General features: G+C 36.3%; 4 protein-coding genes across 4 annotated transcripts; 2 read left to right on the forward strand and 2 right to left on the reverse strand.

The window, feature by feature from the left end:
• Positions 1 to 6,299: 6,299 nt before the first annotated feature.
• Positions 6,300 to 11,758, reverse strand: LOC109005314 (protein SIS2). Its single transcript, XM_018984178.2, has 2 exons — positions 11,395 to 11,758; positions 6,300 to 6,794 (listed from the first exon to the last, which is right to left on the reverse strand). The coding sequence occupies exons 1-2, from the start codon at positions 11,677 to 11,679 to the stop codon at positions 6,633 to 6,635; spliced, it is 447 nt and encodes a 148-aa protein (XP_018839723.1). The 5' UTR covers positions 11,680 to 11,758; the 3' UTR covers positions 6,300 to 6,632.
• On the forward strand, positions 6,804 to 10,033 carry LOC118344590 (serine/threonine-protein kinase MARK2-like). Its single transcript, XM_035685641.1, has one exon. The coding sequence runs from the start codon at positions 8,981 to 8,983 to the stop codon at positions 10,019 to 10,021; it is 1,041 nt and encodes a 346-aa protein (XP_035541534.1). The 5' UTR covers positions 6,804 to 8,980; the 3' UTR covers positions 10,022 to 10,033.
• Positions 11,759 to 14,124: 2,366 nt separating the features above from the next.
• LOC108984458 (glycosyltransferase-like KOBITO 1) lies at positions 14,125 to 19,986 on the reverse strand. The gene is made up of 11 exons (XM_018956428.2): positions 19,485 to 19,986; positions 18,588 to 18,737; positions 18,344 to 18,396; positions 17,594 to 17,702; positions 17,353 to 17,487; positions 17,160 to 17,204; positions 15,917 to 16,104; positions 15,677 to 15,818; positions 15,280 to 15,326; positions 14,999 to 15,086; positions 14,125 to 14,709 (listed from the first exon to the last, which is right to left on the reverse strand). The coding sequence occupies exons 1-11, from the start codon at positions 19,830 to 19,832 to the stop codon at positions 14,425 to 14,427; spliced, it is 1,590 nt and encodes a 529-aa protein (XP_018811973.1). The 5' UTR covers positions 19,833 to 19,986; the 3' UTR covers positions 14,125 to 14,424.
• A 1,628-nt stretch (positions 19,987 to 21,614) lies between these two features.
• LOC108991414 lies at positions 21,615 to 23,062 on the forward strand. The gene is made up of 2 exons (XM_035685341.1): positions 21,615 to 22,692; positions 23,028 to 23,062. The coding sequence occupies exons 1-2, from the start codon at positions 21,615 to 21,617 to the stop codon at positions 23,060 to 23,062; spliced, it is 1,113 nt and encodes a 370-aa protein (XP_035541234.1).
• The last annotated feature ends 717 nt before the right edge of the window (positions 23,063 to 23,779 follow it).

A 23,779-nucleotide genomic window follows, 5' to 3' on the forward strand; every position in this document is an offset into this window, starting at 1 on the left:
TGTATCTATCTTTTTCTACATTAAACTATTTAATTTGATAAGAACTTATCAATTTGGGTTGACCAATACTCTTATCGTTTAAATGCAATTACACTAGTAGTAGTATAGTGCAATTATCGCTTTTGCATTTTTTTTGTTGCAACTTGTGTATGAGCTCCAATGGGAAATCTGCAACTCCAAGAGTAAGCTAGCTGCATCTATCTTTTGCATTTTATCCTTTTCCGGGTAAAAACCAATCTGTCAACTCCTACGCCTTGCATCAATATTGTTTGTATATATAATTGCTGAAAGTAAACTCTCTGTACGTCCTACATGATCTTTTTTTGGCATGCATGTGGTACTCGAGATAGTGTCATTTGGCACTGTTCTTTTCTGTACTACAATATCGTCTCTAGCTCCCATCTTGTCGTATATATCATCATTTCATGATTGCAAACAATAGATCATGAAAATATATAATGAAAAACTACAGTAATTAGAATCAAGCCTAAAAGAAGTGGCCGGCCGGGGATATACTATATATATATATATATATACCATGTAGAAAAACGTAATGCAGTACTGGCCCAAAATAATGCAATAAGTTTGTGTTTGAAATTTGCTCATGATTTAATCCATAATCATCTAAGACAGCACAATATAATCATCTAAGTTTGTGGTGATATTTCGAATGTGGCAGTGGGAGCTGTAGTGTGAATACATCTAAGATAGCTTTTCTCATGAAATAATTTTTTGGTGAGTAAATTATTATATGTCATGAATTATATGCCACGAGTTTCCCACCACAAAAATTGGCAGAAAAAAGTTTGCTCACTTAGGTATCGTTTGGATTCGAAGATGAGTTAAGATGAATTGTGAATAATAATGAGATGAGTTATGAATAATAGTGAGATTTGTGAGTTAAAGTTGTTGAATAGTAGTGAATAGTAATGATATGAGTTGAGATGAGTTGTGAATACAAGCGATGCCTTAACCTACACTTGTTTCGACCAGTGTCCCTCACGGGAAAAACCGATATTTATTGTAATATCATCAAATTAAAAGACCTAGCTCTAGTGCTAGTTGAAGGGTTCTTTTTAAGGATTAGGGTTGGAGATTGCTGCCCTAGCTAATTTACTGCATATATAGTGTTTTTGTTGGTAGGAGTACTTGCAGACAAAGAAAGACACGCAATCTTTCTGGAGGATTCATTGGATCAAAACAACATAATTATGGTATAAAGGTCGAGAACATGATTAATTATGAGGATTCATTGGATCGAAACAACATAATAACTGTATAAAGGAAGATATATATATATATATATATTTATATATAGCATGATGATGATTAAGCTCCTCCAAGTAACCTTTTTTTCTTTCTGGGATTATAAAATTAAGATTGGTCATACTTTTTGCACTCACTTTCTCTCTTTATGGTGTATATTTATCATCTTCAAGTGTGAACTCTAGTAACATTGTCTTCTCTTTTCTGGTGAAAAACCTAATATTTGATTAATTGCACGCTTTCTAGCTAGCTGCTAGCTAATGATCAATAAAGAAATCAAAGTGTATATATATATATAGAGAGAGAGAGTATCAATTATGTGGAAGCACAGAAAGACACGTATTACAGGGGCCCCATCGTGTGGGCCTCTCTTGTCCATCCGATGCTTCATTTGTGGCATGCAGAATCTCATCTTTAGCAGTACTGTTGAATTTATTCACCAAGCATGTGTCGTTTTAAAAGGTTTTAAGGACGGTGAGATTGGCCGGATCCCGGCCAATATTGCATGATATATAATCATGGTCGAGCGATCTAGTAAATCCAAACATTAACACAAACGACACTTGAATATTGCCATGTCAGCACCGTCTCATGCATTTGATTGGCTAGTTGGTCGATCGAAGGTCGAGGATTGGCGAATGATAAGAAGTTGGTTAGCGTACTCGATGGATAATATTCTTGGTCATTGATGATCACCCTGCCACTCAAAGGGGTGATCATCAAAGACCAGCCAAAACCTGCTATCATGATGTGATTAATTATAAATAATAATTATTCATAATTATCGTGTTCCCCATCCCATTTTGATTCCACTCTAATCGATGTGATCTCCTAGCTAATTGAGTATCCCAGCCATGATTTAGAATAATCCAAAAGCTACACTATTCCTACTTGCTCATTTTTTGTCGTTACATTGATTCTATATATGATCCCCCCCCAACCTTTACTTGATCATCTTCTATGCCTTTTATATATGTTTATATATTTGCTAGCCATCGTCGCAAATGATCATATTCCAGTATATAATATGTATGCAGAATGATATTTCTATATTTATATATATATATATATATATATATATATTTGCCAACATGAATAAACCGGCCAACTTCTTCATCGTACGTGCTTGTTAAGAAACTGGATATATATTGACTGTCCATCCCAAAATATTGCATTAATATTGTGCTACGTTTTCTATATTTTTCACGTTTACATTGATTTACTCATGAATAGTTTTCAACGAAAAAAAAAAAAAACACAGTACCGGCAGCCAAATTTAATTTGCTGTATGTTTCTATATTTTTCACGTACGTTTCAAATCTCTGCTTCTCTTTTTCTCTCTTCGCATGTCTCCCTATCTAGCTGCATTATAAACTAGATCTACGTACACCCTTTTTTGCCACCTGCATGCAAATTAATGCATTCCCTCTCAAATCTCTGTGTACTGATTAAATTGAATTGTAGATGTTACCCCTTAATTCCCTCGCAGCAAGCTTATAATCTCATGACTTTATGATCACATGCATGCATGCTAGCAGCTAGCACAGATCAGTTTCCTTTCAAAGCTTGGTTTATCTCCAAAGAAAGTCAATATTTACTTAATATATTTCATGTTTATCATGTGCCTTCTCCACTGATTATGTCCAAAGAAAAATAAAGTTCTTTGAAATGCCTAACTATATATCTGTAATTATCAATAGCCATATTTGATCATTGCGATATAATAATTTCCAGCAATGGATCAGTACTTGTAAATCAAGTTTTTTTCCTTTTTTTGGCTAGCTAGCTAGTTATATCTTGACCTCTCCTTTAGAGCCAAGTATATATTTCGAATAATAATATTGATTAGCATGCACGCAGGTTTTATACCCTGCATTGTGCAGGCCCATCGGCTTATAAATTTGTCCAATAGTGCATGTATGCATGCTAATTAGCTTCAAACTTCGCGATTGAAACTTATCGTGGGTTCCCCGCACCAAGCGATCGATGTTCGATCTACACAAGTGTACAAATAGAATAGAAGCACATGTTAATCAAGCATGAGTGTGACATTGTTTTTTTTGTTTCTCGGCTTCTCAATTATATGGGATATCAAAAAAGAGTAATACTTCGTATAATAGTATAATGCGCAAATATCGTACAATCGTTTTGAAAAAAAATAAATCTATCGTTAAAAAATTAATTTTTTTATATGAATATTATATTTATTTATTTTTTTAAAAATAATTATACGACGCTTATGCACTCACAACTGTAACTATCATTTCTTATCAGAAAATTAGGCTCAAAGGTTTGGATATTTTCAATTTCGAGCAAAAAACTAGAAAATAAGAAAAAGAAAAATTCAGATAAGCAATTACGTCATCTTCCAAATTAACAAGCAACCTTTACATGATTATAAAGAAAGGACAAAGAACAAATTAACAATGAACCGTCCGATAGGTGTTGATCTCTTTCAGTGCTGTTATAAGTGGCTGATCAATCATTTTTCTTTTCTTCTTCTTATAAGACGACAGCTAGCTACGTACGTACATTACGACTTGGTCAAGATGATCAGTAATGTAATAACTTTTTGAACCTCAAGATCTCGTATCCTTTTCCTGTCCAAGATCGCATAGTGCACGTTCATTTTTAGTCCCTCTCGTGAAAGGTATGGAACATTAATATGCAATCAAAACTTGCGTACGTATATCAAAATGACAGCTTATATATATATATATATATATATATATATATATATATATTATGGTTCGAGAAGAATTTTCTTCCTTGCCAATGATTAAAGTTCTATGACTAAATTACAGCGCGTGACCAAGCTAATTAATTAGAGTGCCGGGACTGCATGGACGGTGTTTATTTTTTAGGGAGAGAAACTCGTAATTAATATATATATATATGTATACATACATACATGCATACATACATACATACACACACACACACATATATATATATATATATATATATATATATATATAAGAGCATGCATTCACATGAGCTGGTGCTTTTTAGGCTTGGTTATAATCATGGAGCTTGCTTGATTATCTTGCATATATGCCATGCGTGGCGGCAGGGACCCAAATGTCTTGTTCTTGTACGTTGTTGTTGCTTTTAACAAGCAAACTGCAGTGCAGGCATGCAAAATTAGGCAGCAACCCCAGTAGAATAATGCTGCGGCATGATCATGATGAGAGAGCATATACAGACGGTGCTTAACTTGTTCATAACTAACTCATTCCTGGATTAATATATATATATATATATATCAAAGTGAAAAGTTAGAAATAAGTCAAATCAATTAGTTTTGCCAATTGATTTATATGAAAAGTTAGAAAAAATGATCAGCTGTATTGGTTTTGTTGCATGCAGGATATATACGGCCAGATAGCAGAAGATCATGCGTGACGCAACTTAGAAGTTAATTTTCCAACAAATCCACTCACTTGGATGACCACAAGATAAGCAAGAAGCCAAGCCAAGCCAACCAAGTCGATCTTAATTTGCATGACCCTCAATATATAACCATTAATCCTTCAAAAACGGGGCCCATCCAACACTTACATGCATTCAAATTTTGAATGTCATTTTCTAAGACCAGAAAAACTAGTAAAAACGGTTTTCTAAACAATACAAAGGCAAAAGAGTGATTGATTCCCACAGGTCTCAACTTGTATATATATATATATAGAGGATGTCGTCCTAAACTATATTGACAAAATCCAGGAGTGCAGAATGTTCTTAAAGAATAACTTCTGTTATTTGTTTTCATTTGCTGAAAGACTTCCTTAAAGGTACGTATTGATCATCATGCAGACTAAATTAAAGTCCGGCCATGACCCGTCAAAACCTCTTTAATTCTCTTGAAGTCAAATTTGTTTTGTTTGTCGGCGGAAGATTCCTCAAGAAAACCATGTGCTGCATTTAGATTGGTTAGGTTCAAGTCCAATGACAAATGTTTTGGAGATGAGGGCAAAGTTGAAAGTCATCAAGTATGAAGTCCTACTGTAGTGGTGGACATTTTCGCTTTCGCGTAAGAGAGTAGTGCAGTCTAGACATGATGCATATGGGGCATTGCGTCTTTTGATATTGATGATGATCTTCAGTTTCCACACTACATTATATGAACCCCATTAGTACTGAAAATGACAATACTTCCACAACTTTTTAACTTTTTCTCATGGAGCCGGTCACGTACAAATAAATCCTATTCAATCCTCACGCTTACCTAATGAAAACTATGGCAGCTCTAATTGGGCCAATATTGTTCCTTCTTAAAATAAAAATAAAAATAAAAAATAAAAATTCTGCTAACCAATATTTCTGATCCCAAAAACTTTTGTAAACTAAGACAAAGTTAAAGTTGGATACTTGCGTATGTTCCTTATAAAAAGTTAAAAACTAATCCAAGGGAATGGATCGAGGATAGGAGGAAGAAGAAGAGATCAGTAATTACTTTAAGTTGCAAAAGTCCATTCATTTTTACTTAATTTTGCAACTTAAGTTGTAAATTTATACTAGACGACACGCCCGGCCAGCGGTCATTGTTAGACGGTAGCCTAGTACTACCCTTCATAAAAAGTGACATATTCCAACGTTTTAGGGTCCCATCAAGAGCTTCCCTTGTTCAAGTGTTGGGTTAAATCTCTAAGCTACAACTTTAATGTTAAGATCAATAAGTATCATCGTACCTGCATATGTACCTTTTACTTTCTTGAGTGGTGAGAAATTTTGTTGAGTGCTCATTCTGTCCTGTGATATGAGAACTGATTGATAGCTTCAAGAAGATTTTGTTATTTGCCAATTCCATGCAGTCTTATATTACAGCATTATGTGTTTGAGGTTAGAAATCTCTTTTTTATCAAGAGGAAAAGTTGCTTCCCTGGAAGCCCATATGTATTCTGCAGGGGACCTCTTGATACCGCAAAGTGCATGGAAACATTCTCAACTTACTTTTATGCACTTGAATTCGTATGTATTCTTGATGCATTTACTAAATAGTCAGGGAAATTAGTATTTACTCTTTCACTGCTCAATTTACAGCAAATTGTGGCCAGAAGAAAGGCAGTGTCTATAACGTCAGACAGTACACTGTTCCTTCGGACCCTTCCTCACAACATAGTAATGATTTATATTTATTTCTAATTCTTACATTCGTAATCAAGAGTTTCCTTCACCTCATATACTCTCAATCATACAATGATGAATACTACATTATACTATTTGGAAGATAAAGCCTAATAAATATACATTCAAAAATTGTTATCAGCCAATGTGGACATCAATGGAAACTACAAGCAATTGGTTTATCAACTGGTCTGGTTGATCTCGAAAACAAAATTATACCATGTGGGGATTCAGAAGTACATCTAGACCTCCCTTTTGGGCCGATTTCGAGTACGTTGAAGGGCAGGTTCCTTTTCTAAGAAAATTTTAATATCATCTTCTTCCTCTTCATCATCATCGTCGTCGTCATCATCATCATCATTCTCCTCCTCATTAGCTTCTCTGATTGCTTGATTGAGTGCAAGCTGGTCCAAGAACAAGACACTGAAAATTTTAAAAAATATGGAAACAGAAACAGAGCAACTTCATGTAACAAAAATTGTGGCACATTTCATCATCGTTTCATTAAAGTGAGGTGAGGGTAATCATAAAAGAAGTAGAGGCTGCAAGAAAATGTTAAGTTGTCCCCATGGATAACAACATTCACGTAACGGAAAGCTTACTAGTAGCTGGGATAGGCTCAACTGACTTGGTATGCATGATCCACTACTCCACACAACTGTTTGTAAATACCACAAACAATTCATATACTTATCAAATAATTCTTAATATTATTCCATATCATTTTTCATAAAATCTTGCCTCAGTAGCTCATGATAAAACCCTATTATATGTATCCCAGTGACAAGATATCTTGTCAATATCAGCAAGAATCACTTCCATCAAATGTACAGTCAAATAAACAAGAAAATTATCTATATTAAACCAATTCAGTTCATAGATTGAAACTCAACATTCCAACGACCAGGTTTGTGCATTCATATGATAAATGATTTTGTGTAAGCAGCATCACAGGAGGGCCTTAATCCATTTTAAACAGAATTAACAAGTAAATAAGCCAGAAGACATTCAAAGCATATACGCACTTTAAGAAAAAGTCTTTTCACTGAAACTTATTAGCTCACACAGTATAAAGTTGCCAGGATGGGTGACTAACTACATCTTTAAAAACTAAATTTACGATTTATTGGAACACCCGCCCCCCCCCATTAAACATACTGATAAAGGGTCTCCACGCCCTAAATATAGTACCTAGCGAGAAACTAGATGATGAAACAGATGAAGCCATTTGGTTTCTTGATATCTGAATTCTATAGATTCTATGGCACACATCGTTAACAATGCCACCTCCCCTTCCCTTTTAAGAAACAGAGAATGTCACAATTCTATACAGGCACAGTAACAGACCAACAACATTTGGGCCTGATGGGCTCAGTTATGTGGGCCTGTTGGCTGGAGTCCATTTATTTTACTCACAAGTTAGTGTTGATGTGGGCCATGGCCCATTTATAGTGTTAGAATTATATGAACTGTTTTTATTTTACTGTTTGGTTAAGTTGGCCTCGGACCCATTAGTTAGTAGGAGCAGGTCAGTATTTGTAGTAGTGTGGAAAAAATTCATTCAGAAGCTTAATACAATCATTTTCTATTATTCTCTCTCTTCTTTTGGAGGTTAGGTCAACCTCGAATTTGACCTATTTTCTTGCACTTTCCCTCATATTTTCTAGTCATCCAAACACACACCATCAAGTGTGTTACAAGTGGTATCAGAGCCAGGTTTTCCTTGGCAGCTACTTCATCAATTCATGAAAATGGAAGAAATTATCTCATCATTACTCAAAATTAAAGAGATGGTCGAGCAGTCGCAACTACGTTTTGAAGTTATTTTGCTGACATTCAAAGATGTCAAGAACAACTTTCAAGGCTTCAGGAACAACTTCAAAGAAGAGTTCACCTATTTGGAACAAGAGCTCCATGCATTGCAGGAAGAGGAAGATCAAACCAAGGGTCATCCCGTCGAAATTCCTTTTCCCAAATATTCTCTTGCACATCCGAAATTAACTTTTCAACACTCAAATTTTCCTCTCTGATTTTTGTTTCCATCACCTTCCAGAAATTTCATCTTTCATTCCCTTCCGTCAGACGTTCCAAGCAAGGCCCAAACAATGATCGGAAAAGGAAAATCCATCGGGGAATAGTTCTCGATACCAAATGGAAGTTTGATCCTGGTGGATCCGATCCTCAATATCTCTATTCCCCACATCTCCGCTTCTCACAATCACTCATCTTCCTTGAACGTAAACCCTTCAGCAACCCTTAGCCCTCACTCCGAAACCCTAGATTTTTTTCCTCCATTCTTAGAAATAAACGCTTTTCCTTACCTGGTTTGCTCCTCATTTTCTTTCACTGCATCAACCCTTCCTTCGTTGGGCTGTTCTCCATCTTCAACACAGTTGCCCACCCTCAATACTTGTTTCCGTCTATTGATCCAGTTTCCAATGGTGTCCACCAGCTTCAGGGCCCACCTTCCCTCGCTCTCAACCGATCCTTTGCCTCCGCTAAGTCAACTTGCAAGCAGTCCTACGGGTTCCGTCCGTGCACCACCACCGTGCTCGGCAACCTGTTCCTCATCGTCTTCTATGGCTACCTCATGTTCCTCTCCGCCATGTATTTGTCCAATGGGAGTGAGCTCTTGTTAGAGATTCTTGGCCCTGGTATTGTTGGTGGTTTGTTCCTCCGCAAAAACGAGGCCCACAGAGAAGTGCTTAAGCTCGCCATTGGAGAAAAGAAAAATCTCAAGGCTCATCGTCCAGCCATCCTTCAGGTTTCACAGCCTCCTCATCTCCGACTTCCTTGGGTGCACCCTCAGAGTGAAGGAAAACAGCATGCTCCCCTAATTGACAACCCTAATTATAAGGGCATATGGAAACCTCAAGAAATCCCAATCCCAGATTACAGTGTGGCTCGAGCTATATTGAGTACAAGAGCTCCGTCTCCTGGTGACATTTCTGACCACCATCTTGTTAAGGAATCAGGCCACAAAAAGAGCATAACAGCACTGTCAAGATCTGCATATGGGTTCATTGTACTCTTGAGCGGCCAAGAGGTGGCATTGAAGCAGGTCTATCCGTCTAGGCTGAACCACCAACTCAGGAACGGCTTCGACTGTGAGCTTAACTTCTTGTCCTCTGTTAACCATCCCATCATTGTCCGCCTTTTCGACCTTTTTCGGGCTGAAGGTTGTATATTCCTGGTCCAGGAATTTTGTGCTGGTGGAAGTCTGGCTTCATATCTTCGACACCATGGGAGAGTTCAAGAACAAATAGTGAGAGGATTTATGCAGCAGCTTGGAGCTGCTATGGAAATTCAGAACTCACACCAAATCATTCATAGGGATTTAAAACCGGAGAATATTCTTCTCTCTGTTCCAGAGGATGATGTTGTCCTAAAGATATCTGATTTTGGACTTTCTAGATATGTACATCCAAGTAATTATGCTGAGACAGTTTGTGGAACTGCAACTGCATTATACATGGCTCCAGAAGTTCTTCAATTCCAAAGATATGATGAAAAGGTTGACATGTGGAGTCTTGGATTTACAGGTGCACCCACTTCCATACTTGCTGTTCTATGGTTTAATCTGTCGACGTGTGTCATGTGGTCTGGGTATGAGATGAAATTTTGGTGTTGAAATGAGCTTCCATTGCTCTATTTTACTGGTTGAAATGTTGTAGTTGGGTTTGTTGCCTACCATCCAGGCACAACATGTAATACGAATAAATCATTGGTAGTTGAAGTTGACAAGAAACTGAGGGAGGTACCTAGATCTAGAGATACTCCTGAGCCTAACGTGTTTGATGAAATGCTTAAGAGAAGGGTAAAATCTAATAGGGTCCCGTTCTTGACTCGGCCTACTTTGATAATTAGTAATGTCTTCCTAAATGTGTATGGAAAATTGGGGATGCCTTGGAATAAGATTGTGCTAGCTAGCACTCTTGATGAGCTACAAATGGGACTATTACATGGGTTTGATTTAAAATCTCAAGGTTGTGCAACAACCACTGTTATCGGCAGCAAAGCACATTTGTTTGGGAACCCAAGGAAGATTAGAAATGTAGGGGCTTATTCATTCACTCTCGAGGATGATATTACAAATTATGGAACCTATGAAATAGGTGGTATTGTCACACAGGAGAAGCTGTCCAAGGTGTTGAACTCTAAGACATTGAGAGAAGCACTAACCAAACCTGCGGTAGGAAGCCAAGCCTGCATCACTGGACTGGTGGCCTACAAATCAGTCATTATTCCTATCTTTTCGATTGCTGTCCAGTGGCTTATTGCTTGGGAAAATCTGCATATAACTAGGTACATGTTGCAGAAGGGCACAAATGGTGAGATTTTTATAAAGCACTTGGACAAGGAACCAGATCAGAGCAATGTTCGAGATCATGTCAGCTCGGCTGAATGGCATAACAGCACCTTGTGGGCAAGGTGCTTCGAAGGGGAAGGGTTTGTAGTAGGGTGGACTCACTTGAAAATTCATTCAGAAGCTTAATACAATCATTTTCTATTATTCTCTCTCTTCTTTTGGAGGTTAGGTCAACCTCGAATTTGACCTATTTTCTTGCACTTTCTCTCAGATTTTCTAGTCATCCAAACACACACCATCAGGTGTGTTACAGAGAAAAACATTCATAATGAAAGACAAGTTTTTTCCCGATAAAAACCAATTTTTATACACAGATAAGAGTTATTATTTTCCCTTGGGCGAGCACAGAATTTATACATACATAAGAAATTTAAATTCCAATACACAAGTTTCCAATCCAATTTCCACAGTTTATTTATGGGTTAGACAAAGCAAACTTCAAGAGTGAATTGCAGTGGCAGTGAGATCTAGCATTATTAGTGAAAACCCGTTGTGGAGTTTCACAAAACCTTCAAACCCGCATAGAAACGTTCACGAGCAACCAAACATAAAAATAAATAAATAAATAAATAAAAAACGAAGATAGAGAGAGAGAGAGAGAGAGAAAAAACCCAATTTAACAGAGCCTCACGCACCTCCCGAAGAAAGTCTCTGTCGAGCTTATCAGCGACTCTGATGGAGGCGAAGATGGTAATAGCTAAAAGAGAGAGCGGGAGAGCGAAAGCGAAGACGTAGCTACTGGTGCTGAGACCCGCACGAGTAATCGCCGTTAAGCCTCTGGTTCTCCGGCGAGTTGGGTAACTGTGAAAGCGAATTGCAGGTAGGTATGACACTTTCGGAGGTTTGAAAAAAGCGCGTGAAGGCGTGGAAGGTAGAGAATGTGTGAGGGAGGTTGAGCTGGAGATGAGGAGGCTCGCCATGGGTTTCCAAGTTCCAACCTTTCGGTGGTGGACGAGTGAGACAGTGGATAGAATATTTCTTCCTAGATTCCTATGGCTATTCGTGATAATCGTTTAAAATTTAAAATTATTAATTTTTATATAATTTCAATATAATAGACTTAAAAAAATGGTCCTGAATTTTTATTTTTCTTACATCATTAAATTTAAAATATTAGTTTCCAGTGCCAATTACTTTAAAGTAGTTAATCCATGGACTCCACAACATTTCTTCGTCAAATAAATTACCAAACACAACCTTAAAATACACACACACACATCCAAAGTTGGAGCCTTGGAGGTGATCATCTCGGATCAATAACAGAACAGAAGTTTGAGACGACAAGAGTTTCGCATACATGTCCCATAAAGTTTACACAATTATAGATCACTCATGCAAAGTGGATATCTTAGACAACAATATGCTGCCGTCTTTGCAATCAGATCCCTATTTGTCTTGAACAACATCAGGGCGACTGAGGCAACCGCAGCATAAATAATCGAGGCTGCAAAGTTGACAGAGAAAAAGATTCTTCAAGTACGAGCAAATTTGGTGAGGAATAATTGCATTGTGGAAAGAAAATTTTCTTGGAGTGACTAAAAAACTGGGTTTTAGTAAGAAAGTTTTGTGCAACATTTCTGGTGGATGTTGGATTGAAATAACTATGATGCCGATAATCTTCAAGAAACTAATAAGCTTACCATTTTTCCCAACAGGTTTTCTTTGTTTGGTGCTGTACAAGAAATTCTGCATTCCCTTAGACCAAGCAATCCAGGATATATTACCCAAAAATGAAATGTTTTATCTTAAAAGAAACTATGTAGAGAAGAAAGTATGCCAAGTCTTTGTGTGTGAGAGACAGAGAGACAGAGATGAAGAATACTTGCTTGTATGTCAATTCCTTGCCTTGGGTCTGAATTTTTTTCCCTCTTTTGCTGCGAGTGCATATAACTGGCTTCCTCAAGAGCCATTGCAGATCAGTCTAGAGGCAACACTCTGCTGTCAAAGATGTGCTTGTAGTGTACTTAAACTTAGCTTCTGGTTGGAACTTTAAATAGTGCATATATGCAAATGGGTGAAGGAATTTCGAGGTGGAATCTCCTTTGTTGCTCTTGGCTAATGTTCATGTTTAGCTTTTTCTCTCACGTTACCTCCGGGTTTCAGAATCAGAATCTTAAGCTAATGAATAGAAATATATTTTAGGACACAACATCGAGAAAAACTAGTTGCATGTAATCTATGTGCAAGAACTCATCTTAATTTTTACTGTCATATCACAACTTTCATATCAAAATCAATGGAAAAGAAAAGGGAAAACAGCATATTACTCTTGGATTAGAAATGTCCTCTTAAATTTTACGTGTATCTAGAAACTTGAAACTGGAAGTTCTTGACATTCAAAAATCAAAGACAACCCAATCTAATATGGTAAGATTCAGGCATTGACATTTTCCTTGATACTTCATACTTGTTATTTTGTTGCATATCAGAAGATAGGATATTTTTTGTGAAAACTACCAAATTAAAACCTCTAAAGCGTTTAACTTCAGCTTTTGTAGCACATCATATCTTCACGATACGAGCCGCCATAAAAGTAGAATAAAGAAAAAAGAGCTGACAAAACCTCGAAAATATTATCAGGCACATTATTAAATGGAATCAAGATGTTTCAGTCTTTAAGATTGCACTAACGTTTTGATGCCTTTTTTTTTTATTAATATAAAATATTATATTTTGAAGTTGGGATCAGCCTAACAAGGCACTCAAGTCCAAGCATATGTTCCAAAGGTCAGACTCAAGGAACACGGTGGAGTATTCATAAGCCTATTTTGATCATTTTTAAGTGGAGTTTCACATTCCATTCTCATTCTCAATCTCCCCATTATCTTTGTAAAAGTAATGGAACTTCATGTTTCATGCCGTTCACTCATAATCATAAATAATTATGAGGGTCAAAATCAGAGAGGGAGAGAGAGAGAGACAGAGAGAGAGAGAGAGAGAGTCCCAGAACATTTTGTTACCATGACAGCCAAGGTTTCCAATAAAGAGTAACAATTCACATGCAGTAAAAATTAGTTTCTAATGAAGTGGCACCATCAGATTGGCTGGTTCTAAAAATAAAATGTAAAATAGTTATATAAACATCATTATTCTTCCAATCAATTCTGACGTATGATTGATAAAAAAAGGCTATATAGCATGGGAATAAGATCATTGTCTTTATGATTGGATCTGCTCTTCTATGTTTTTAGCTTTTATGTCTCTCTTATTTTGGCACCTCTATCATTAGAACGATGTAGGCCTGGCAACCTGCTCCGGCAAAGCTCTCTCAAAATTTGGGGCTCCGTAAGTACGGTATAGGTAACAAATATTCTAAGATGAACTCTACAATGCAAGAGAAGTAAAAGCATAAAAACCAAACCATATCGAACCCGGTAATAAGTCAGGTGGGATGTCCTCCCATGTCCCATTTGCATTATTGCCTTCTAATGTGAGATCCATTAAGAAATCAGTTTGGACAGATTCCAGACATCAGACATTTACCTCAAAATGTATGGACATCTGAAACTATAAATTGATAGAGTCAACATTCTCGTTTCTATACACAAGAATGGACAACAAAGATTTCTAGCTGTTCCAATGTACTGAAGGCTTGACCACAGATTCTACCATCCACAAGCTCTCCAAAACGGGAAGAAGAAGCAGTAGTCATGCTAGGAGATATATCACACTTCAATGATCAGGTGGTCATCATCAATTCCCGGTGGTGACAGCGGTGGAACAGCTGCTTCATAATATGCAGCAGATTCAATATCCAATACCTTCCTAATGGTAGCCTGAGACTCTCTGCTTCTACCAATCCTTCTTGAGGGAAGGGATTCAGAGGCAACAGCTCTAGATGAGTTACTACCAGAAATGGATGATAAAAATTTGTCCTTTGAAAGAGTCGCTGGGGCAGATGCAATAATAGAGCTGAAGATACCAGACTCCCTCAAGCCTTGTATTATGGCCTGAAACATATAATAAGAAAAAAAGTATTCATTGGAAGATATAAACAAATATGGGAACCCTGCTAAAAAAACAACTACATAATAAATGTAATATTAATAAATTAACAGAATCTGCAACAACAAAGAGTTCTTTGTCACTTGGAGGGAATCCTTTCTTCTTTCAATTTATATTTTTAGTGCATAGAATTAGTCTTTACCGGTTTGTCTTCTTTCTCTTTCTCTTATTTTTTTCCCTTTTTTGATCTTAAATTTATTTCTTCTCTATTTTTGGTTGATAAATTATGCTTACCATGGGAGCATATATGCGAGTTAAAATACCCTTCCTCAGTAGCTTTATTTTTATATCTCTGTCACCCCACACAACATGTTCCTGGTACCTAGCAGCAGAACAGAGAGAAAAAAAATATATCAACTCACAAGAAGCAAGAAGGGGAAAAAGGAATATGCTCGTGCCAAGAGTTCTTCCAAAATCAATGAGTTGAATTCAAAGAATTCACAATGGCATCAAACTGGAAAAGAACATGAAGATAAAGAAAAGAACAAAAATTTTTTCTCCATTAGAATATATACCACTTCAGCATTTCCTCCTCTGTTGCAGTCGAAGCAATTATGAATGCCTGCAATATATCATGTTTACTTAGTAAAATAAAGGCATCATCAGAAGGAAATGCATTCCCTTAAAAAAAGAAAAACGACAACTACTGGCAGCCAGGATTGGTTTGCTTTTTAGATTGCAAAAAATTTATCTTGTTGGTATTTTCTTTCTAGATTTAAGTCCTAGCAAAGCACACGTAAGCAACTCTTAGTGGTCACATGACCGCTCTGTTGCCCATGGACAAACCATCTGGTTTTTCCATAAAATGCTTTTTGCGTGTTCCATAATTCTGTCTTGCTACTCATTATGCTCATATAATGGTATAGGTCAGAGAAGAAAAACACGGGAAAAAAGACAAATCACTAGACTCACAGCTCTGTCAAAATCCAACATAAAGCATCTTTTGACATCCTCCTTTGTAGGCTTGCAACCACACCGATCACGTCTAGAGGTCAAGTCGGAAAACTTGGAATATGTATAGTGCAGAACAGCGGCTTCCTCCAATTTAATTTCACTAGCAGCAATTAAATTAACAAAGTATTGACATCAGCAAGCCAATTATAAAGACACTGCTTTGTTTATTTTCTATCTTCCACTATGAAATTAACATACTTTGGGGTTTTCATATAATTGTGCCATCTGTGTGCACCATTGGGACGAAGATGATCTTTAACCCGAGCAGCTGATTTCCCATTCCCATAAGTCAAAAAGTAGTTTGGATTGCCACGAGTTGATTCTTTGTACATGCCAAAATATGTGTCCTTTGGAAGATGGTCATAATTCCTCTTAAACATTGACACCTGTTTGAATAAAAGAACAAGGCGTACATCAAATACCATACAGGTATCCTCAAAGATTGTTTTTTTATCAATAAACAAGAATTTTATTGATGAGAATGATAGGTACCCTCAAAGATATACCAATACAATGACACGACATTTTCCTAAACAGTAAACTAAATTCCTAGCACATCTGTTACACCAACTACAGTGTAGAGATTTTTTGTAGGTAAAAGAAAATTTAAGTACTAATACAGAAAATAGGCTTAGCAGTTAGCCTAAATGCACAGGGTGTATACAAGAGAACAGTGTAGGTTTTTGCTTTTGAATAAGTACTCGAAGATTTTAAACCAACTACAGCGTAGAAAATAATTCTGAGAACACCTGATTACCAGTCACTTTCTCTCCATAATCTGCCCTCCAATCAACAAATGTCACAATATTATTCTTCTCTTTTGAACTCAAACTTTGAGTCCCATAGACAAATCAAATTGTAAAAAGCAAACTAATATAGAGTATTAACTGTTTTACTTTGCTAGTGGGGCTCAATGCAAAATCCAATTACGATTATACAGATACATGATTATCAGTAAACGGACAAGAAAATTAAACGTCATAAAGATAATTGTTAACAAATTCTATTTTTCTTATAAGTAATAAAAGAATTTCATTGATTTTTTTTTTCAGTTTCCCCATTCTGGAGAATCCAAGACCTAAAGATTCCCAAATAAACTTCCTGTCTGAGAAGTTTAAAAAACTATGAAAATACATGCAAGAAAATTTCATAAGATAACGGATTGAGAGGTTGAGTTAGGGGGCAAAAAGCTAGTTGGACCTACACAAGCAACCAAATTGGAGTAAACTACTTTGGCAATTGTTGACTATGATATATGTGTCTAATTCAGTGAAGGTGACTAACAACAACATATATGAATCTACAATTACGTAAAAAGGCCAAGATATATATATATATATATATATATATATATATCATTGTCTATTGACCTGTAGTGTTCAATAATCAAATCTACCGGACCAAGAGAAAGCAAGGACAGAGGATGATAAAGGAAATTTACCTCAGTGAAAGGTTCCTTAATATCCTCTCGTTCAACACTGCTTTCCTAAATAATACAAATATCTCAGTTAGTTATGATACAAGAAACAAATGGCATGCTAACAAGACTACCATGTTCAAACATTGTTTACTAGCTCTCAGTGTATTTTGCCACTTATACAAACTCTTTACCAAATCTGAACAACTTCACTCACATAGTTAGGGAAAATAACCATATCCACATTTCCAGGCACATCATGAAGCAACTGCCTCAAGGAATACTCCCGAGCACCAGCTGGGTGAAGTAACTCGTCAGTGTCTAGATGAATTATCCATTCCATACCAGCATCCTGAGGTTTTAATAAGCACAAGAATATGTTAGGGAAAAAAAAATTAACAGACTTATTTATCAAAAAGAAAAACAAAAACAGAGGTATGAGATACTATTTTCCATACCCGTGCCATAACAATTGCCATCTCCATGTTGAGAGATTGCTTCACAAACAACTCATAATTGCATGGCTTGTAGAAGAAACTTGAAAGCCATGTCTCATTCCAAATACGGCTGATGGCACCACAAACAATGGGCAGAAAAGAAATAATTTAAACAAACAGAATTTATTTTTTATTTTTTTTATAACGTGGAACCTCACCAATTCAGACCCACCCCTGGGGAGTAAACTCCGGATACACGACTCCACCCAAGAAAACCGTATATCAGTTAATCTATAGGAACTCTTAGTAACAAAGAAGCCAGGACGTCTGAGTCTACAGCTCGTCCTAAGCCCTCTCTAAAAAGAGACATTATAAGAAATACTTTAGTAGTTTGGAGAAGCTTCTCATATCGAATACTGGAAAATCTGAAGTAACTTACGTCAAATACAACAATAATTTTCCTGGAAGAAGAAAGAAAACGAAGCAAGAAAGAAAGACACAAAGAAACACATACACCCACACACACAAATGGTCAAAGTGTCTAGAAAGCTAACAAAACATATGAAAGGTAATACCTAAAACTAATAGACAAAGTAACGTGTTTTAAATTTAATAGAATTGACATATATCTATATTTATTATTTCTGTATTTATCTTTCCCCCTCCAAAGTTGTCCAATCTTAAGGAGGACAGAAGACTGACATACAATAATTTAGAAAAGGTACCCTAAGAACATATTTGATGCAACCATAAAAGTAACAGTCAACAGACCTGTTAGCCTGTTGCTCCTCCAGCTCTCTTGTTCTATATATCAATTTAACACCCTGAGAAAGCAACAAAAGAATCCAGCTTAAAGAGTTTCAGAAAATTAAACATAACATAAATCAAAGCAGAACAACTCCATTTAAAAAATAAGCAAAATAAACATACTGAATGAGTCAACACTTAAATTAGCAGAGTAGCAGTTACATATTTTTTTTTTTTGTAAGTAGGTAGCAGTTACATATTGACTTACTGGGATAGATTCCAGAACTTTAGACACGTTTGGAGATGCAGCCTTTCCTTCCACAAAAAGAAAAAAGGTCGAGACCCCAATAACCTTGTGATAAAACATCCATGGCAAGATCTGCTCTAAGCCAGCTGATGTACTCGTAGTAATACATATCTGCACATTCAGAAGCAACACTGCACGAGGTTATAAACAATCAAATAATTTAGACACATATAATAGAAAATCTATTGACATTGCCTTCTACATACATCCCAATTTCCTAAAAGCAAAATCCAAGCTAAGATCAGTCCGATAATCTATAACAGACTCATAATCGAACTCTCTATCCACCAGTATCACGGAATCAAACCAATCACTAATATCGCAAAAAACACAGCAAGAAAATGTCGCCAAAAACCAACCCTTTTGGACACAGATCGGAACACAGCAGCTAAGCCGCCACCCAACTAACCATAACACACAAAAAACCTCGGTTGAGCTAAGTTCCAACAACCATGAGAAGATAAAGTAAAAGATTCAACACTTTCTGCCCATTTACTTAACCTCACGATTATCTCAGCAATCAATCAAATGGTTTGCTTTCAGCCATACAACAAATAAACAACCTTAGAATTATGACTAGAATCCAGTAGACAGAAAGCAAACCCCAGAATCAGATCAAGCCCAAAATCTGAAGTCTCATTAAGTGCCAAACTTTGCCTCAGAAGTCCGAGCAACAGAAAGAAAGCCATTGAACAGATCAACCCCAAAAACCAAAATATAACCAGGAGTCAAACGTCCGGTATTGGATTGGACCAATATTCAAAACTTCCCGTGCACAACACTAGAATCGAAGCCAGAAAGTGCAAAACCTAGAAACACATCGACCTCAAAAAGCGAATAATTTTAGAAGAACCGAACCTTAGGCCTCAGGTTGGAGCCGTAGTCGAACTTCCAGCCATGATAGTAGGGGAACGAAGGGGAAGCACCACGGCCAAGATTGACGCAGTCGGAAGGCGAGGAGTGATGGTTGTGAGCAGTAGGGGAGAGAGTGGAGGGGTCCATGCCGGGGAAGAGGTGTTGAGACCCAGTTGGTGCCCAGCGAGTGGTGGAGTCGGTAATCCCGCCTCGCCATTGGAGCACAAAGGCCAAGGTGGCGAGCGTTAGAGGAAGCAGGGCGAGGAGAAGGAGGAGCTTAGAGGTAAAGGAATTGGAGGGGGAAGATTGGTTGGAGCGGAGCATGGCCTGGAGGTTCTGGTGGTTGGGCATTTTGAGAGAAAGAGAGAGAGAGAGAGAGAGAGGGAGAGACTTGACGAAGCAGTTTGAACTTTGAACCTCGAAGAGAAGCGTAGTACTCAACGACAGATCAAAGTAACCGGCGATGTGAGGTACATGACACGCATTCACCTCACCGGAATTATTTATTTCCAGATTTTCATTTATAGTATGCATTAATTATTTTTTCCCAGAAAATTGCACAAAAGAGTAAAGTAAATCATACTAATTATTAACGTTTTTAATTGTCTTAAAACCAAATAACCCAAAAAAGGAAGGATCCAATATAATTCCTATAACTGTTGGGGTGTATCTATAATAATACCTTTTTTAATCATTCCAGATAAATGCATTCTAAATCTGATATTGAATGAATATTATAAAGACTTTAAGCACAAGTACTCTTCTAATATTGTAATTGTTTTGAGGCAAATTTGACAATTCACAATTTGATGAAGTGGTATCAGAGTCTATTTTTCGCTATTATTATTATTATTTTTTAAATATTTTTCTCTATTATTAAAGTTAAAAAACAATCATAAAAATAAGAAAAATTCTATTCCTAAGCCTTATACACCACACACCATCTTTTTTATGATTTTTTTAATTTTATTCTCTTACCAAATGTGTGGTATGTGGATTATGAGTAGAATAATTCAATTATTTTAAGAATAATAAAACCATAAAAAACTTTAAAAAAATTTAAAAAAAATAAAAAAATTTTGGTGTGTGGTGTATGGACTTATAAATAGCAATGCTCTAAAAATAAATGACAAGAAGAAGATAGGCAGAGTACACTCTGTCTTCATTATATGGAAAGTTTTTTTTTTTTGGATAACCTTGAGTGTGTTGGCATCATGTAAATGCCCCATTTTGGCAGTGTGTTTGGCATGTCTAGGTTCTCAAAATCTTATTTGAACGCCTTATGGCATTGGTTGCTATCGTCTTTGGTTTTATTGTATTTTGATGCTTGTGATTAATTTGAGTTAGTCTTTGGTGTCTTCATGTCCAGGCAGGAAGATGCTCAGGATCATGAGTTTCTAAACTTCATTATGGATCGAATGCATTATGAGTTACTCAAACTTGAGGGGCAGTCATTTAAGCATTAATTGAAACAAATCATCTCTGGTTTCATCTGCAGAAGATGATGAATGGGAGACAATGAGCCGGAAGAACAAATTGACAATTAAGGACTCAAAGTTTAGAAACCAGTTAAGATCCCCTATTTTCAATTTTTATTCATGGTTTTTGTAATGGGATTTGCTATGCATCTGCCTACACCCGGCACACACTTCACATATATTTTTTTTTTTTTTTACACTCAATGCATTGAGTGTGTGCCAGTGTAGGCAGATGCAAAAATTTTTCCTTTTGTAATAGTGGTGTCTTATCTATCTTGAGGAAAGATCATGATCAATTTTTTTTTTTTTTCCTTTCCACATTATTGTGGAGAAATAATGACATCTACTGAAGTGCTTACCACATATAGCAAACCATCTTTTGCATCTATGAGAGCTGGCTTTCCTGTTATAGATTGATATATTTCAAAGTGTATAGAATGAACACGTGGATGAATTTCATTGGTTTACAATAGAGTTAGTTAAGTGTTAGTTACATGTGACTCTGTATAAATACAGAGCATTTACTTGTAATTCTAATACAAGAAATCAACATCAATTCTTCAAGCTCTTTTCATTCTCTTAGTCTACTTTCTCTCAATATTCTGTTACATGGTATCAGAAGAAAAATAACTACGCTTCCGTTTCAAATTCAAGAATGGATGATATTCCAACTTGTTATCATCTACAGAATGGTGATTCACCAGGAACAATTCTGGTGTCAAACATCCTCACTGGGGACAATTATCATTCATGGAGCAGGTCCATGGTCATGGCGTTTAAAGCAAAGAACAAGATTGGATTTGTGGATGGATCAATTCGTCAACCAATTTTCACAGATAATACATACGAATTATGGGAAAGATGCAACAATATGGTGTCTTCTTGGTTAATCAATTCTGTTTCAAAGGAGATTGGTTGCAGCATAATATGTGCAAAATCAGCAAGGGATATGTGTCTGGATTTAAAGAACCGTTTTACTCAAGGTAATGGTCCAAGAATCTATCAATTGCAAAAAGATTTGTCAGTCTTGATGCAAGCAGATTTATCTGTACGAGATTATTATACAAGATTCAAATCTTTATGGGATGAATTGTTAGATTACAATCAAGTTCCTTCATGTTCATGTGGAGCCTTACAAAAGTGCAAGTGTGGTGCAATAAAGATCTTTCTGGGATATCAAGATCGACAACACGTGATGCAGTTTCTGATGGGTTTAAATGACAGTTTTTCTCACATCAGAGGGCAAATTCTGATGTTAGATCCTTTACCAGAAATAAACAAAGTTTTTTCTTTGGTAGTACAAGAAGAAAAGCAAAGAGAAATTAGCAAGAATGGTATTGTGGATACTGTTGCTTTCATGAGCAAAGTGCAAGATTCAAACACAGAAATAAGAAAGTTTAATTCTGGAAAACAACAGACAAGAAGAGAAAAACTGTATTGCACTCATTGTGGTATGAATAATCATACAATGGACAAATGTTACAAGATTCATGGCTATCCTCCCGGATTCAAGCAAAATTTCACTAATAGTCGACAGAAAGGAAAGTTTCAAGCATCTGCTAATCAAGTTTCGGGTCAAACTTTGAGTAATCCTTTTGAGAACTTTAATCAATTGCCTTTCTCTCAAGAAGATTATCAAAAGTTGTTATCTTTAATTCACTCACAACCTGATGATAATACCAATCATCAAGCAGCAAATGTTATTTCTAAATCTGTTGCTCATTCCACTCAAGGTATATCATCTAATCCAAGTATTTCCTTAAGTGCATCAGTTTACACTTTGCTGTCCCATAGTACTTGGATTGTAGATACAGGAGCTACAGATCACATTGTACATTCAATCAGTTTGTTCACTTCCATCACAAAAATTCTAAACACCTCAGTAAAATTACCAAATGGTGACAATGTGCCTGTTACACATTCTGGTATAGTCCAAATATCAGAAAATTTAATCCTTAAAGATGTACTTTGTGTACCATCTTTTTCATACAATTTACTCTCTGTGAGTAAACTTACTTCAACACAGAAATGCTTATTCATTTTTTCATCTGATTATTGCTTTATTCAGGAGCATACCCCATGAAAGATGATTGGGATAGCTAGAAGAAAAGCTGGTCTATACATATTGCAGAAATCAGGTGCTAGTGGTGATGAGGTTCAACCCAAATCAAATATTATCAATTCTGTGCTAAGTTCTAAAGTCTGGCATAGCAGACTAGGACATCCTTCCATGTCTAGATTGTTTTTCCTTTCCAAAAATGTATCTGATATCAATTTCACAGATAAAGTTTCTGATCATTGTACTGTTTGCCCACTGGCAAAACAGAAAAGACTTTCTTTCCAAGTTCATACATATAATCAAAGCTTTCCTTTTCATATTGTCCATTGTGATATATGGGGACCCTTCTCTATTCCAACTCATAATGGATCCAGATTCTTTCTTACTATAGTTGATGATCATTCAAGATTTACATGGGTTTATTTGATGAAAAACAAGTCTGAAGTCAGAACCATATTAACTAATTTTTACAATCTAGTTGAAACACAATTTGGGAGAAAAATACAATGTATTAGAAGTGACAATGGTTCAGAATTCAAAATGGTTGAATTTTATGCTTCAAAAGGAATTATACATCAAATGTCATGCATAGAAACACCTCAACAAAATTCAATAGTTGAGAGAAAACATCAACACTTGCTAAATATAGCAAGAGCTTTAAGGTTTCAATCAAATGTTCCTTTAAATTTTTGGGGGGAATGCATATTGACTGCATGTCATCTTATAAATCGAATTCCTTCTCTGGTTTTAAACAACAAATC

The sequence above is a fragment of the Juglans regia genome, chromosome 14 (genome assembly GCF_001411555.2).
Source record: "Juglans regia cultivar Chandler chromosome 14, Walnut 2.0, whole genome shotgun sequence".
NCBI classification, from domain to species: domain Eukaryota; kingdom Viridiplantae; phylum Streptophyta; class Magnoliopsida; order Fagales; family Juglandaceae; genus Juglans; species Juglans regia.

Bases quoted from the DNA above. Each gene is read 5' to 3' on its own strand.
- LOC108991414 (XM_035685341.1), top strand. From the start codon at position 21,615: ATGGATGATATTCCAACTTGTTATCATCTACAGAATGGTGATTCACCA. The intron at 22,693-23,027 runs GTATATCATCTA...TGCTTTATTCAG, and splicing joins TGTTGCTCATTCCACTCAAG to GAGCATACCCCATGAAAGAT.
- LOC108984458 (XM_018956428.2), bottom strand. From the start codon at position 19,832: ATGCCCAACCACCAGAACCTCCAGGCCATGCTCCGCTCCAACCAATCT. The intron at 15,819-15,916 runs GTATGTTAATTT...AATTGCTGCTAG, and splicing joins AATTATATGAAAACCCCAAA to TGAAATTAAATTGGAGGAAG. The intron at 14,710-14,998 runs GTAAGCATAATT...TATATGTTTCAG, and splicing joins CTCGCATATATGCTCCCATG to GCCATAATACAAGGCTTGAG.
- LOC118344590 (XM_035685641.1), top strand. From the start codon at position 8,981: ATGTTCCTCTCCGCCATGTATTTGTCCAATGGGAGTGAGCTCTTGTTA.
- LOC109005314 (XM_018984178.2), bottom strand. From the start codon at position 11,679: ATGGCGAGCCTCCTCATCTCCAGCTCAACCTCCCTCACACATTCTCTA. The intron at 6,795-11,394 runs GTGCGTGAGGCT...TTCTTGGACCAG, and splicing joins ACAGAGACTTTCTTCGGGAG to CTTGCACTCAATCAAGCAAT.